The 14,816-nt window shown below is 36.5% G+C and overlaps 1 protein-coding gene across 8 annotated transcripts in view; it reads left to right on the plus strand.

Moving 5' to 3' along the window:
• TRHDE (thyrotropin releasing hormone degrading enzyme) overlaps positions 1-14,816 on the plus strand; it is a 583,967-nt gene that overhangs the window by 387,048 nt on the left and 182,103 nt on the right. For all 8 annotated transcript variants that reach the window (XR_014803635.1, XM_084956344.1, XM_084956345.1 and 5 more), the window contains 2 exons: positions 8,046-8,200; positions 11,247-11,360. Coding sequence is in view for 7 of the 8 variants with exons in the window: in XM_084956344.1 (XP_084812470.1) it covers positions 8,046-8,200; positions 11,247-11,360 (269 nt within the window). In the remaining variant the exon portion in view is untranslated. The remainder of the gene's footprint in view (positions 1-8,045; positions 8,201-11,246; positions 11,361-14,816) is intronic.

The raw sequence follows: 14,816 nt of genomic DNA on the forward strand, positions 1-14,816 counted from the left end.
AACGCTGGGCCCAGGGAATCTAATTTTTAAAAATAAATTATTATATGTTCTCCTGTCTTTTGCTTTGGAGAGGAAACGATCTCTCTTTTTGCTGTAAAAATATCCTTAAAAAGATAGTCTAGAACATGAAACAGTATCTGTGCTCGTAGACATACAGAAATGTGAAAGATGCTCAAGAGTTGTGGTCCAACAATAACCCTTGCAGTAACCCTGTGAGATCATTCCAATTATGATCATCCTTGTTTTACAAGTAAAGAAAGTGAGGGGCAGAAACATTAAGTAACAAGCCCGCTAAGTAATGGGATTGAGTTTTGAATGGAGGCTTCATGGCTTCCTAGCCCATATTCTTAATCTGTTCTGTGCTGCCTCCTTTACATCATGTCCTCACACTGGCTACACACTACACTGCAGTTTCCTTCACTGCATCTATAGTATATATACTTTTAAAATTGTTTGTATTCCCATTGGTTTTTAAGTCCCATGAGTGTTTAACAGGACTGTGTCTTTATTGCTCAAGGTTTATATATCCATTGTCCAGATCAGTCTGGCCTGTGTAATAAATAAGTATTTTAGGAACAAATTACATAATAAATGAAACCTTCATAGAATAGAACCTTTACTTACAACCTGCATCCTCTTAGATAGCAGCAAATCTTTGTTATATGACAGGCATTAGTCAATTTGGCCTGTCCCTAGATGATGAGACTAGGAATCATTTAGTGTGTTTTTGATGTTTAGGCCTAAACATGTCCATTAAAGACCATGAGTTTTGAAAGTGTTGAAAGAAGATGCAAAATGAAAGTAGAGCTAATTTTAAAAATTAAATGGGTGAGAACATGGCAAACGTTCCTTGTGAATGTGGGATAAGTCCTTTGGCATAAAAACTCTTTTTCAGAGAAAAAGGGAATTAGACAAAACATGAAAAGTGTTCCTCTTTGCAGTTGACAGTAATCAGTAAGTGTCGAGGAAAAGTGATTGCAGAAATGAAAAGAAAAAATCTTTTGAGTGTGTGGCAGGAGGATCAGCGAAAACATTGTGTATAATGGCCTAATGCTAATTCAGGAGAATGCTAGGAGTCTGAGAACTCAGATGCTAAGCTAGTGAATACAAGTGATACTGATGAAAAATTCTGTTGTGGGCTAAAACCTGTAGCTGAAACTAGTCTTTTTTGATGGAAAAATGCCCACATAGAAAGTCTATCAGGAGAAAGTGTGTTTTGTTTTAAAGCTTTGAAGGACTGATTCATTCTTAAATTTGGCAGAAATATATCCAGGGATAGAAAATCTTAAACTCCTCTTTGTCAAATGAATTTTAAAAACAGCCATTCAGAACCTAATCTGTTTGTGAGTTTAAAAAAAAAAAAAAAGCACCCCCAAAACTCTGAATATGCCCTAGAAAGGAAGGAAAAAGTTGATTCTTATTTTATAAATAAGAGTAATTGATAACTTTTATGAATTTTATTTTATTAACTTTACTATTTCAAATTAAGTTAATATTTATACTAGTCACATATGGTTGTCAGAGCACAGAGTTTTATTTTTATACTTTAGCATGAAATGCGTATGTAAATAAGTATCTTCAAGTGCCAGTCATGGCATAATCAAAGTACAACTTTTTTTTTTTTAACCTGCTATACTTATTTAGAGCCCTTAAATAATAAAATGGGAATATCTTATGACTTTTTCTTGGTTTATTTTTAGGTAGGTCCTATATCGCTTTACATCATAAACAGAATTTTCAATTCAAACATCAGAATGTGTAATGTAACACATTAGCCAAAACTTTATGTTTGTTCAAAGACAAGGAAGATTCTTTCTCCCTTAAGCTAAGTCCTGTCACACATCCAATTCCTGAAGATGGAGATGAACTGGAAAGATACCAGGGATGACACTGATTTTATCATGTTTTATGTTTGGCACTAAGTGCTCTGCATGGACCATCTCATTTAATCTTCACAACAACCTGCAAGGAGGATGCTATTAATATTCCTCCTTTATCAATGAGAAGATGGAAACAGAGAGAACTTGAACGATTTATTTGATGTTCTACAGCCAGTAAGTGTTGGACCTGGGTTTGGATCCTAAACAGAGTGGACACTGAAGTGCCAAGTTTTAACTGTTATGTCTATTCCCCTCTGCCAAGAAGGTCTGGGCAGCAAAGCTGCAACGATAGCTTGGATTGTGACTGAGATGCTGCTGGGATACATCATGGAAGACAGTATGAGGGTGAAATTTAAAGGGTGAAGCATGCAGAAGAAGAGTTAGGTCAGAAGCCTGGGGATTTGAGGGCAGAATGTATTTGGGGTGGAAGAACCAGAACAAAGTTCAGACTGTGTCTGTTATCCTGGAGGTAGTGCATCTGGGTGATACTTTGTGGAGAAGTTAAAAGTCATGGAAGAGCACTTCTCACGGCAAAGAGTAAACCCATGGAAGTGACGACCGGAACTTCCACACTTAATGCTCTTTCTTGGATGGGAATTGGTGATGGTTATGTGTATATTTGGTTTGTAACATCAGGTGAAAACTAGTCGTAAGCTGTTATCAGCATGACTTGTTATCAGAAGGGAAACTGCTCACTTATTTTGTAATAAATTATTGACACCTCAACCATCTGCTTGGCACTGCACTGGGTACCGGAAATGCAGCAACTGAAATAAAAAATATCCGACCTTCCTAGAGTGAAAAGTTCAAAGGGGTTGGTGTTTCAGCTTAGGTGCTATTTCCCTAAAGACTTTTCTTGGCCACTCAATCTAAAGTATCTCCCCTAATCCTAGTATTCTTTAATATTTCCTCTATTATTTTCATCATAGTCACAATAGCAATCTCATATTATTTATTTAGTTAAGTATTTTTTTTTTTTACTTCCTACCCCATCCACTTGCCCTCCCCAACATCTGAAGCTGGAATGTGAGTTTCTTGAGAGCCAGGTCATTGTCAGTGTCTTTTTTGACTGATATGTGTCGTAATAGCATAGGTCGTTTTTCTGTTTGCTGGTTTGTTTGTTTTAAAATAAGACAAACAAAAAGAACAGGTTTTATTTTTTATTTTCCTAAAACAATAAAATAGCACACAGCAAAGCAATTTAGCACACAATATAAATGGGTTATGTAATCAATAATTCCAAAAATGGAAGAGTCTTACTTTGGGAATTAAAAATTTACACTAAGTGACTTAAGGACTCAACAAACTTTGTGAATGAATGAATGAAATATACCACATGTGGAGGGAAAACAAGAAAGATTAGTTATCCCATGAAAAAAAAAAAAAAAACAAACTTACAGATTTTTTTCCTGTTGTGAGACCAAAACTTCTAGGATTAATGTATGGCTCTTTAGATTTTCTGAGGAGAAAATCTCACACCAACTGGGGACCAGTGTGTGAGGGAAACACCCCAGTGATCATAGTTGGGGATTGGCAGCAGGTCTGTTTTCTGCTTAGGTTTGGAGGGGTTGGCTGCAGAGGTGGTGCTCTTAAGTTGTCTGGGGTAATATTTCTTTCCTTGTAGTTCACCTTCTTGTCTTCCAGGACTTCCTATGCTTTTCCAGGCTCAAGACTGAAGTCTGGGGCTTTGAGGATTCTGATCTTAGAAGGGACTCTCTTACTAGCTTCAAATTATTTAGATAAACAAAGGGATGGCAAATTCAAAATGAACTGACAGGTTTAGGTGTGGACAATGGAAGGCAGGGATTGGCAGTTGAAGAAATATTGCTGAATGCCAGGCCTCTAGGGAGTCTGGTTTAGGCAAAAGGGAAAGTGTCAGGAGAGGGCAGGACAGTTGACAAGTCTCTGCGGTCGTGCTTCAAATGGTATTTCCTCTATACCTGTCACTCTTAGAGCATGGTGTGTGAGCTTGATATTGTGGCAGAACGTATCTGAGCTGGAGGATGCCAGGATTTGGATAAGCCCAGAGCTAGGGCCAATGCATCTTATTCTGGATGACAACTCTGATGATCTGTGGGCTCAGAATCTGACTGTGGCAGAAAAGAGAGGATTGATATTGCACACTGGTTTTACTAGTGGTTGTTTAATAATGCAGAATACATTAACCTCCATAAAGTTATGCATCAGAACACAGTCACTAATGCTGGAGACTGGAGTTATTATTAGACCCCATTTGGTGGTTCTTTGAAAATTTCTTAGCATGGTGTTGTCAGGGTAGTGGGACATTTTTCATGGTGACTGATTCTCCCCAGGGTCCAAAAGAGGAAGCTGCCAAGCTTTCTTAAGGTTTAAGCTAGATTAAAGGGGAGGGGATTATTCTAGAAGGAATAGCACATTGTTGGAGGGGGGGCCAGCCATCAGTTACAGAGTCTACTACTAAGGTGCTTAGATATTTTCTTCTGTAGCTATCTGGGCATGTGGGTAGTGACAGATGACATTGGAGTGGGTGAGAACACTCAAAGAAAACCTGTAGAATCAGTTAAAAAATCACACACACACAGATGGAAATCCTAGAACTTTGGTTTTCACAAGTCAGAGGGTGAAAAGGAACTAAAAACACAAAACACAACAAAAACAACAGGAAGAGAGGCTAATCTGAGAAGGAGAGGAGAAATATGAATGTGATGATTACAGAGTCCAATTAATGGTATGATAACTCTCAGCAATATCAAAAAAATAAGACCTGAGAGGTCTCCATGAGATTTTGTGATCTTACTTAGCAAGAGCTGTATGAACATAGTGTTAAAGGTAGAAGGCAAACTATAATGCATTGAAGGGAACAAGTAGAGAAAGATTTTTAATGGTAATTTATATAATCACATTCACTAGTCTTGTATGAATATTTGCTATCTGCCTATGGTTTTTAGGACCATAGTCATTAATTGGAAGCAGATTCCTATGCATAATTTTATCCAGGATTTTCTTTGAATTTCTGAGTAAATTGGATTCTGAAGCATTTGAGTTTTCTTACTTTTATTTTCGGCACATCGAAGAGTTGTGGTTGCACATTTTAATGGACATAGCCTCATGAGAAATTATTTTGAAAAAATTAAAATAATTTAACTCAATGTGAATAAATTTTATTATTTTCAAAGTTAAGCAAAAGAATATTTCACTTACCAAAGAGATATATTTTTAACAGCTTCATTGAGATACAGTGACATGCAGTATGCTGCACATATTTAAAGTGTACAATTTGATGTTTTAAGATATGTACACACCCATGAAATCATCACCATAATGAGCCTATTCATCACCCTCAAAAGTTTCCTGTTGGCTATTTTTAATCCCTTCTCTCCGTGTCCCTAAGTGACTACTGATTTGCTTTTTGACTCTATAGACTAGTATGCATTTTCTAAGATTTTTATATAAACGGCATGAATCATACAGCATATGTATTTTTTTCTTCCTTTTTACTAATGATAACTATTCTGGGGTCCACCCATGTTTGTTGCATGTATTTCTTTTTACTGCTAAATAATGTTGTATGGCTGTACATCACGCTAGCCATTCATGTATTAGTGGACATTAGATTGATGTCCAGTTTGGGGGTATTGGAAATAAACCTTTTATGAACATTTGTGTACAAGTCTTTATGTGGATATATGCTTCTTGCAGGCACTCTTAAAATGTTAAACTATCTATGAGATGAAGGTGCAGAGCAGAGAGGCACAGTTAAAATATCTCTCCAGAGTTGTTAGAACAAAGTCCAAGTTTCTTTAGTACTTTGATAGAAGGTTATTATGTGTGTAGTGACATAATCTAATTTCTTAAATTTTCTCTTTTTTTCCCTTTTCCCAGGCCTAGACATGATTCTCTGTGTCTATTATAAAGCCTGTGAGTGTCTGAGAAGCTGCCTCCTGTTACTCATCCCTCTGTATTTTAATGTTCTCAGTCCCTTTATCTGAATATGGCTTCATTTGCTAGAGCCCCTGTCTGGTTGAAGTACAGCTTTCTTACTCAGGTTCTGACTTCTCTGCCCTCAGACCTCAAAACCATCCTGTCACCAGCTGCCTGCTTAGGGCACCACTGTCTGAGATCTTTGGCACCAAGCTTTAGCTGCCCCCTTACCACACCTGCTTACGCTGCTACTCAGGCCTTTGCTGTCTGATGACTGCCTATAGTATACCTTCCTCTTTGTTCCAAAATCCTAGACTCTGTGTCTGGCCCAGGTCTAGAGTCTTCTCACTGGGCTATTTGAGTCAATCCATATCCCAGTGTACGGCCTGATTTGCTCACTTAATCTTGGGAACCTAACTACTCTTGGCTCTTGGAGAACTCCAGCAAACAGAAGTTTTGGACAGGTTTGGTTCTGAAAAAGTATTCCTAAATTCACATGTTCCTACAAGTAAGTGACACCAGACCTGCTACTGCCATCTGCTGAGTTGACAGAGTATCCACATTGTTGTTCTGTTGCCTAGTTTCTTCATATTTAGGGAAGGTCTCCAGGTAAAATCTTAAGTAGAAGTATGTCTATTTGTTAGGTGTTTCAATTACATAACATAATAAAATTACCTTTTTAGAACTATGTCACAGTTTGTTCTCTATCTTAGTAAAAGGCATGTAGTTTTCTCTGCTCACTCTTACAAACAATACTACAGCAACCATTCTTATACCTTTTTTTCTTAGCATCCTAGGGAGTTACTCCAAGGGTTATATGTGGAAGTGGAGCCACGTTGCCTGGGTTCGAATTTTTACATTGCTGCTTGCTAGCTTTCCCAAGAAGTATTGAGCACCAGCTATTTTCAGCCCTTCTTATGAGCACACATGCCCTACCTCAGCTCCTGGCTACATGCCATCGGCTTGGCTTAGGTCCCTTTGGCTCCGGGGGATCCTTTGGGAGCCAGTTCCCAGATGCCATTGCCTGTTCCTGGAGCCAGACCCCAGCAGGCTTGTGACTGCTTGTGCAATCACTACTTTGCATGTATGCACCACTTCTGGTCCCTGGAGAGTTTATTTCCAAGCCTGAAGATGACTTTTAGTTTTTTTCTTTTAATATTTTATTTATCATTGCTCTGTGTTTCAAGCGGAGGGAATACATCAAAGCATGAATTTATTGTGTCACCTTAAACAAGAGTTGATAATACCTCCACAAACTTTGAAAATAAGAACAAATCTTAGAATCATCTAATCATAGATTTTTGGAGCTTGAAAGGATTTTATAAATAATGAAGTCCAATAACCATATTTTATAGGTGAGGGAATTGTGTTTTTTCAGAAATTAAGTGATTTACTGATGTCATATATCTAGTTTTTAAAAAAGTTTTACTGAAGTATAGAGTATAGTTAATTTATAATGTTGTGATGATTTCTGCTGTGTAACAAAGTGATTCAGTTATACATGTACACACATATTTTTTTTTTCCTGATTCTTTTCCCATATAGATCAGCACAGGATATTGAGTTCCCTGTGCTACACAGCTAGTCCCTGTTGACCAGCCATTCCATACACCACAGTGTGCATGTGCCAATCCCAAGCCCCCATATGTCTAGTTAATGGTGGAGGCAGGACCAGAACCAAAGTCTGCAGGTTCCCCTGAGAGTCCTTTTGCCACTACATCTACGATTATACTTTTCTCTATATGACCTGTATATACATGTAACATTCTATTTTTAACAGCACTCAAAAAATAAATTAGAATTAAGCAATTAAAAATATGTTACATTTTTAAACTAGATGTGCAATGTTTTCTTTTTGAGCAATATAGAGGTAAAAACAAGAGTAGAGTATTCACAGCATTGAGCTGAATATATTTTCATTTAAGGCACAATGCCTTTTGACCCTGTAGATTCTTGCTGCATTTGGTTTCCTTGACTTTCTGCAACTTATTAGGGTAGGTCCATCAATAATGGTGCTGGTACTTCCAACCTCCTACAGCACTGGGTCTGAAAATGAACTGTGATGGATGGATATGGCCAGCCTTTATGGTGATAGCCTATATATCTGCTGTCATGTACAAATGGCAGGTAGTTTAATTTCAAAAAAAATTATAAAGAAAGAGCAAGTATTCCTTCTAATTAGGATTTCTGGACTTTTTGTAGGATATGAATTTAGAGTCTGATATGTTTGTTAAAGCCTTTGGAATTGTTTTATTCTATTTCTAGATCTTTTAGCTGTGCCTAAGCATCCGTATGCTGCTATGGAGAACTGGGGACTAAGTATTTTTGTGGAACAAAGAATACTCCTGGATCCCAGTGTTTCATCTATTTCTTATTTGCTGGATGTCACCATGGTCATTGTTCATGAGATATGTCACCAGGTATGAGAAAAAGATCAGGTGTAAGTATAATTGCAAATTATCAAGACTGTAGAATGATTTCAGATACTTAGGAGTGAAGTTATTATCCTCCCAGTTAAGTTTAATTCTATACAGAGGACCATGTAGTTCTGTCTGGAAGATACGTCATTTTTCTCAGATGACAGCACAAACGAAAGCAAACACACGGATCCTATTGAATAAGCAACTGTCATTCAGTTTAGTTGAGGAGTGAGATGGCACTGCCACCCAGCAGCCTCTTTGGAGACCCTACCCACTCACTATTCTTTGTCAGCCTTGCTTTATTTTCTTGTGATTATTGGTGTGTATATATGGTAAGTGCAGTGATGGCAATGATTTATTGCATTGCTGTAAGATGCAGCTGAGTTTTGTGTACATGTCAAAATTTGCTTTTGCTGAAATCAATTTGTTATTCCCCTTCTCCCATCACATAGATATTTAGGAAGTCTTTCACTAACTCAGCCACAAACTCTTTGTTCTCAAATGATTGATAGTTTTTTGTCTTGGCATGTTTAGAAATTCATATGTAAATTAGCCAGCTTTGTCACGAAGTGAAGATAAAATTAATTTCATCTTGATTTTATGCACTTCTTTACACAGAGGGGAAGGTATCACAGAGATTTCACAATGCTTATTTGAACCTTGACTCTAGTGAAAAAAGTTACTGAAAATAAATGTTCACGCTAATAACAAGCAGTCCTTGTCCTGGTTACCGGAAACTATGAATTTCTGGTGTTTTTAAGTGATGACACCGGAAATCTCTGTCTGATACTACATGCCTTCAATTTGTTATAAACCCAAAATCTTTTTAAAAAGGTAGAAAACCTTAGGAAAGAGTGAGATGGAAACCGTCAGTGAAGAAAGCTGAACAGCTAAATGCTAATACATGAATAGGGACTTAATGATGAATTGTTCCAGGCCATGGAACCATTTACCTAAATGTCAGCCTTTTGCAGTGAACCTGTAAAATGTTTGTATCTGTCATGCTGGCCGGGTTGGGCATGTGTTTCTGGCTTCAGAGACTTAAGGGGAATCCACTGCAGAGATAACCAGGGCTGCTCTGTTGTGCCAAAAATGGTTTTTAGCTAAGCATACAGTTCTTTGACACAAAAGCAGTTTCCTTTTTGAATGTTCCTGGAAACGAGTTACATGTAAAGTTCTGTTGAAACAAGAGCACACTGATAATCATTGTTCCCTGAACTTGATTTCATTCATTTTCAGACTCCCAGTTACTTTCTTGTTCTAGCTTTGTGGTACTAGGTTACTTACTATGAGAAAATGAACCAGAAGCTGGGAGCAGCACATAATCATTTCCACTGTCATTGCTCCATTATTGTCTACATTACTGCCTCCCCTCATTTATTTATTGTCACTTTTTTTTGGGGGGGGGTCTTTTTAGTGCCACACCCATGGCATATGGAAGTTCCTGGGCTAGGGGGTCAGATCTGAGCTGTAGCTGCTGACCTATATCACAGCCGCAGCAATGCCAGGTCCTTAACCTACTGAGTGGGGCCAGGGATTGAACCCACATCCTCATGAATACTAGTCAGATTCTTTTTTGCTGGGCCACGACAGGCAATAATGCCCCCTTTTCTTAATGGTCTGAGCCACAGTGGGAACTGCCTATTGTCACAATTCTTAAGATAGGCTTTCAATTTAAGGGGAAAGAAATGCTCCTTTCTGATCAAGAATTTAAAAATATTTTCAGTATTGTTTATTTTGTCATCATCAGCACATTCAGAGTTATCACTTATTTGTATTTCAATTAGAAATCCTATTGCATGAGTGATACTTTGTTATTAATATTGAAATCCTCAGCCACCAAGTGCTTCACTCTGGCTTCCAAAGCTGTTCATAATCTAATCCTTGTCCGCCTTTTCTTTGTTTCTTAAATAACTCACTCCCACTTAGAGTCTTTGCACTAAGGGTTACTTACATATGCCTGGAATCCTCTTGCCTAAGGCTTTTTCCTGGCTCCTTCTTATCATTAAAGTCTGAGCTCAAATGTCACCTGCTTAGAGAGAACCTTTACCGTTTTGCAGTCTAAAGCAACCCCTTCTCGATTCCTATCACACTTTAATAGGATCTGAACTTGTATTGTTCATTTGCTTATTTATTTTTTATTTTCTATCTCACCTCATCATTCCTGCCCCCACAATAAAATGTCAGCTGCCTGAGAAGGAACATTGCCTGACTTTTCCTTATTGAATCCCAAATCTTTAGGATTGTTCCTAGCATGTAATGTTTGTTTGTTTGTTTTTCAATGGGAAAAAAAAGAATTCCTTTAAGCTTTTGCTGAACTAAGCAAGGATTTCAGAGTCATACATTATGATCTAATCGAAACACCAATTTAAAGTTACAATATTATTTTTCCTGACGGGATCTGAGAGATTTTTTTTGTTCATCCCTCATTATTATGGAATCATGGAGAATCACGTGTGGAGCATCTTAAAGACCCTTTGTTCCTTCAGTCAGCAGATGTCTTCTGGAATTGCAGCTGCCCCTAGAAGGCAATGCCTCAGTACTTCCTGTGATGCCCTCACTACCTTTCGAAGCAGTCATTCCCGTCATTGCCCATTTCGGTCTGTTTTAGGGTCTCCTGCATTTTTAGCAGATCTATCTATCAACCTTAATTTCCATCCCTTAGTCCTGATCTGTCCCTCCGTAGGCCCCAAAACTCAAGCCTTTTCCTCTTCTACCTATTAGGTCTTCAAATACTTGTAGAAAGCTGTCCTCAGTTTGTTTTTTGTTTTTTGTTTCTTCCTGATCCTTTCTTCTTCAGGTTAAATACTCTTCTTATGTTCCTTGATCATTTCACTTTTGTTCTTCCCTGAAGGCAATTATAAAAAAGTAGTGTTACCCAAGTAGTTGAATAAATCAATAGTCTTGATTTATATATTATAAATTCATGAAATCAGTTGAGTGAATTCCAGTTATGACGATTCTAGATGAATACATGTAATTTTAGAGAAAATAGTTCTAGGATAGTTTTGACTTTATCTGATGCCCATTCATTTTCTTATGGCAGTGGTTTGGTGACCTCGTGACTCCTGTGTGGTGGGAAGATGTGTGGCTGAAGGAGGGTTTTGCTCACTACTTTGAGTTTGTTGGTACAGACTACCTCTACCCTGGCTGGAACATGGTAAGTGCACTTCTCTTGGATTGCTTGGCACTTTCAGTGAAAGGTTGATCATGTGTTACACTGGGCTTGTATTATCATCGGACATGATTGAAAATAATAAGTAATATTTTAAGTGTATAGGGTAGTTCAGTATAGAGAGAACAATATTTTTATTGAACAATATTTTTGAGAACAATACTTTTCATTGTGATGACCTCAAAAATAAGCTAAAAATTTTGATGCATTATTGTTTTTTTTTTCCTTTAGGATTAAAGGACTTAGTAAAATTTCACTAACTTTATAAGGACTTGTGCATGTTACACCCATACCTGTGCATCCAAACCTGAAGTAGAATTTGTGTACCTTTAGTACTGATGTCCTAGAACATCCTAGCAGAAAAAGTGGGAGGGAGGATGTGATTTCTATGTCATTAAATGCAGGTTTTTCATTTTATAGAAGCTTCCACTAATCAGTAAGTGACTATGTTATTATTAAATAGAACCCAAGGTATATGTTGTTTTAGAACTTGAATTTTAAATTTATTTTAAGTGGCATTATGTAAAAGTTGCAAAGTACTAACATTTATCAACTTCTAGAAGCTCAAATTTCACTTGTGATATAGCATGGGTGATAATGTATATTTATTTTACACCACTCTTTTTTGATATTTAAATTATTCATAATATGGGATTATCTAATCATCCATCATGATTGCAAGCATGATTTGAAAAAGTATTTAAACCATGGTGTAATTTGATGATGTCTGTTAAGTCATGATACAACTTATCTACCATAAATTCAGCCAACTCCTGCTGTGATCTTACATATCTTGGAGGAAATGCTACAATTTTAATATCATGTTGTTATGTCTGAATTGTCCAGTTTTGTTTATATTTTATAAAGGCAACATGGTTCATTTGCACAAATGTATGAATAAATTTTATTTAGCCTTAGGTATCTAGGTAGGTATTATATATAATATAATTTTTAAAATCTTACTTGACCTGTTTATTATGGCATTAAAATTAATTAAAATGCCTTTAAAGAATGTGAAAAAAAATCAGAACCATGCAATATTAATTATTTACGGTATTTTTAAACAAATAGATTTTTAAAATGAAATGTTTGAGGATATTGAAACATATATAAAATATATTTTGATTTTTAGTTTACTTTAAAGTAATATTTGTGTAACATTTTCATTTAATTTTCATTATGCTATGTATTATTACTGATTTATAATTCTATTATATTTTATTGTTAAAAATGTTAGTATTACAAATGACATGTTATTCATATAGGTAAGCTTTTTTTGTTGTTCATTCAGCTATCTAGGACAAAATTCTTTTCATTCGTCATTATAAAAATACATCTTAGATTACACATCTGAGACTTTAATACTGTATTCTTAATAGAATATAGACCATGCCCTGAAAATAGAAAAACCTTGGGGATGGTAAGATATAAATCCATATTTTGTGATAAAAAAGGGAATTAATGATGGATTAAATAAGAAATGAAAGACTAAACTCCATCACAATTAATCAGGCAATAGTGAAAACAGGCTTTATCGTTATGTCTCTTTATGTTCAGATTTTAAGGATTATAAATACTTTTTGATCATTGGCCGCTTTTGCTTTTTAATAACTTTTTCAATTTAGTCTGTAGAGTGTCTCAATGTACTAAATTTATTAAATCTATAAGAAGAAACTCTAAACAAATGCTCCTCCATGAGTCATTAATATCTTTTTTTGCAAACAAAATTTTCAGACTAGGTTAGCCACACATAAATAAGAAAGGATATTAAATGACTTTAAGGCTATGTCAGCACTATTTTTCATAATGGCATCAGCAAAAGAGTGGAAGAAATACTAGAAAGAATAAGAGTGATGGCTGTGTCAGCAGTAACTCATACTCCTGTGATATGCACAAAAGCTTACCTAGGAGCTCACGGCTTGGGCTTCACTACAATTTAGCCTAAATTAGAAAAACCAGAAGTCAGGCTTGTGTCAGAAGTAAAGAAATTCAGGAAGCTGACCTCTTTTGTCTCTAATCTCAAAAACGGCGCTTTTATTATTTTTAGACACCAAGGCTCAAGTTTTGAAATACAATTTTGGTTTGCTAGGGAGATTACTAGCCTCTACTGTAGATGGAACAGCAATAAAGAAGCCCAGAATTTATGCTGTGTTGTAAAGGAAGCTCTTGTTCTAATCTAGGCTAGCATTATGTAGCCTGCTTAACTGCTAGTAAAATCTTGGGGTGTTTGTATGTGTGTGTATGTGTTTACAGCCAGTTTCTGATAATGAAATAATCAGTTTTTACATAAAGAACACTACACGGAATAAACACTGCGATGAAGTTTTGTTACCCAACAAACTCATCAAGTTTACATTTTACAGATATGGGCCCTTACAGGTAGTATGATATACCATCAGGGCAATGGATTGGAAAGAAGAAATTCAGATTCCAAGAAAAGCATATCACTTCTGTAACTCATTCTCATCTTTTGAGAAATAGGGCAATTGTACAGACATAGGAAGCACACATAATTTTTATGAAGATAAAATAACTTGGGAGGTCTTTGAAATGTAGGAATCACTACACAAGCAGAAAATAGCAAATGCTCTATTAGAAAGGGGTAGTGATTTATGTACAGATACCCTCATATTTCCAACCCTAGGAATCTGTTTGACACCCTATATTTATAACAATTATGTATTGATTACCAAAAACTCTCTGTAATTTTTTTTTTTTCTTTTTAGGGCTGTACTTGTGACATTTGGAGGTTCCCAGGCTAGGGGTTGAATCAGAGCTGCAGCTGCTGGCCAGTGCCACAGCCACAACAATGCAGGACCCAAGCTGCATCTGTGACCTACACCACAACTCACTGCAACTGAGATACTTAACCCACTAAGCGAGGCCTGCATCCTCATGGATACTAGTTGGGTTTGTTACCACTGAGCCACAACAGGAACTCCCTTTGTAATCTTTGTATCTAGATTCAGTCTCATCGAATCAGTGCTTATCTATATTGGCAATGTGAACTCTTCTCTAGGAACATAAGTCTTAAACCATCTTTCATTCATTAAACAAAAGTGTCAAAATTACTAGAAGCAGCTTCTTTAGCTCAGGCCTGAGGTTAGATTTCATTGGGTGAGTAGAGTCGTTCTCTTGCTTGACATTATTTTATCAGTATTGGTTGTTAATGACAACATTATTGGATGAATTAGGTTACAGTATGCTATTAATGGTGGTCATATAATTTATTTTCCTTTTTGGCTGTGCCCTCAGCTTGTGGAAGTTCATGGCCTAGGGATTGAACCTATGCCATAGCAGCAAACTGAGCCGCAGCAGTGATCCTTAACCCTCTAAGCCTGATGGCAGTCATATTAAATCTTACTGTGTCTCTTCCAAAGGGAGAACAAAAAAAGACTCTTGCAGCATGGTTACTATTCAACTATTCTACATTATTTTAGT

This window comes from Sus scrofa, chromosome 5, assembly GCF_054392235.1.
Source record: "Sus scrofa isolate SSC_HxYL_T2T_F1_AM1 chromosome 5, Sscrofa_HxYL_maternal_Yorkshire_Landrace_v2.0, whole genome shotgun sequence".
In the NCBI taxonomy this organism is placed as follows: Eukaryota; Metazoa; Chordata; class Mammalia; order Artiodactyla; family Suidae; genus Sus; species Sus scrofa.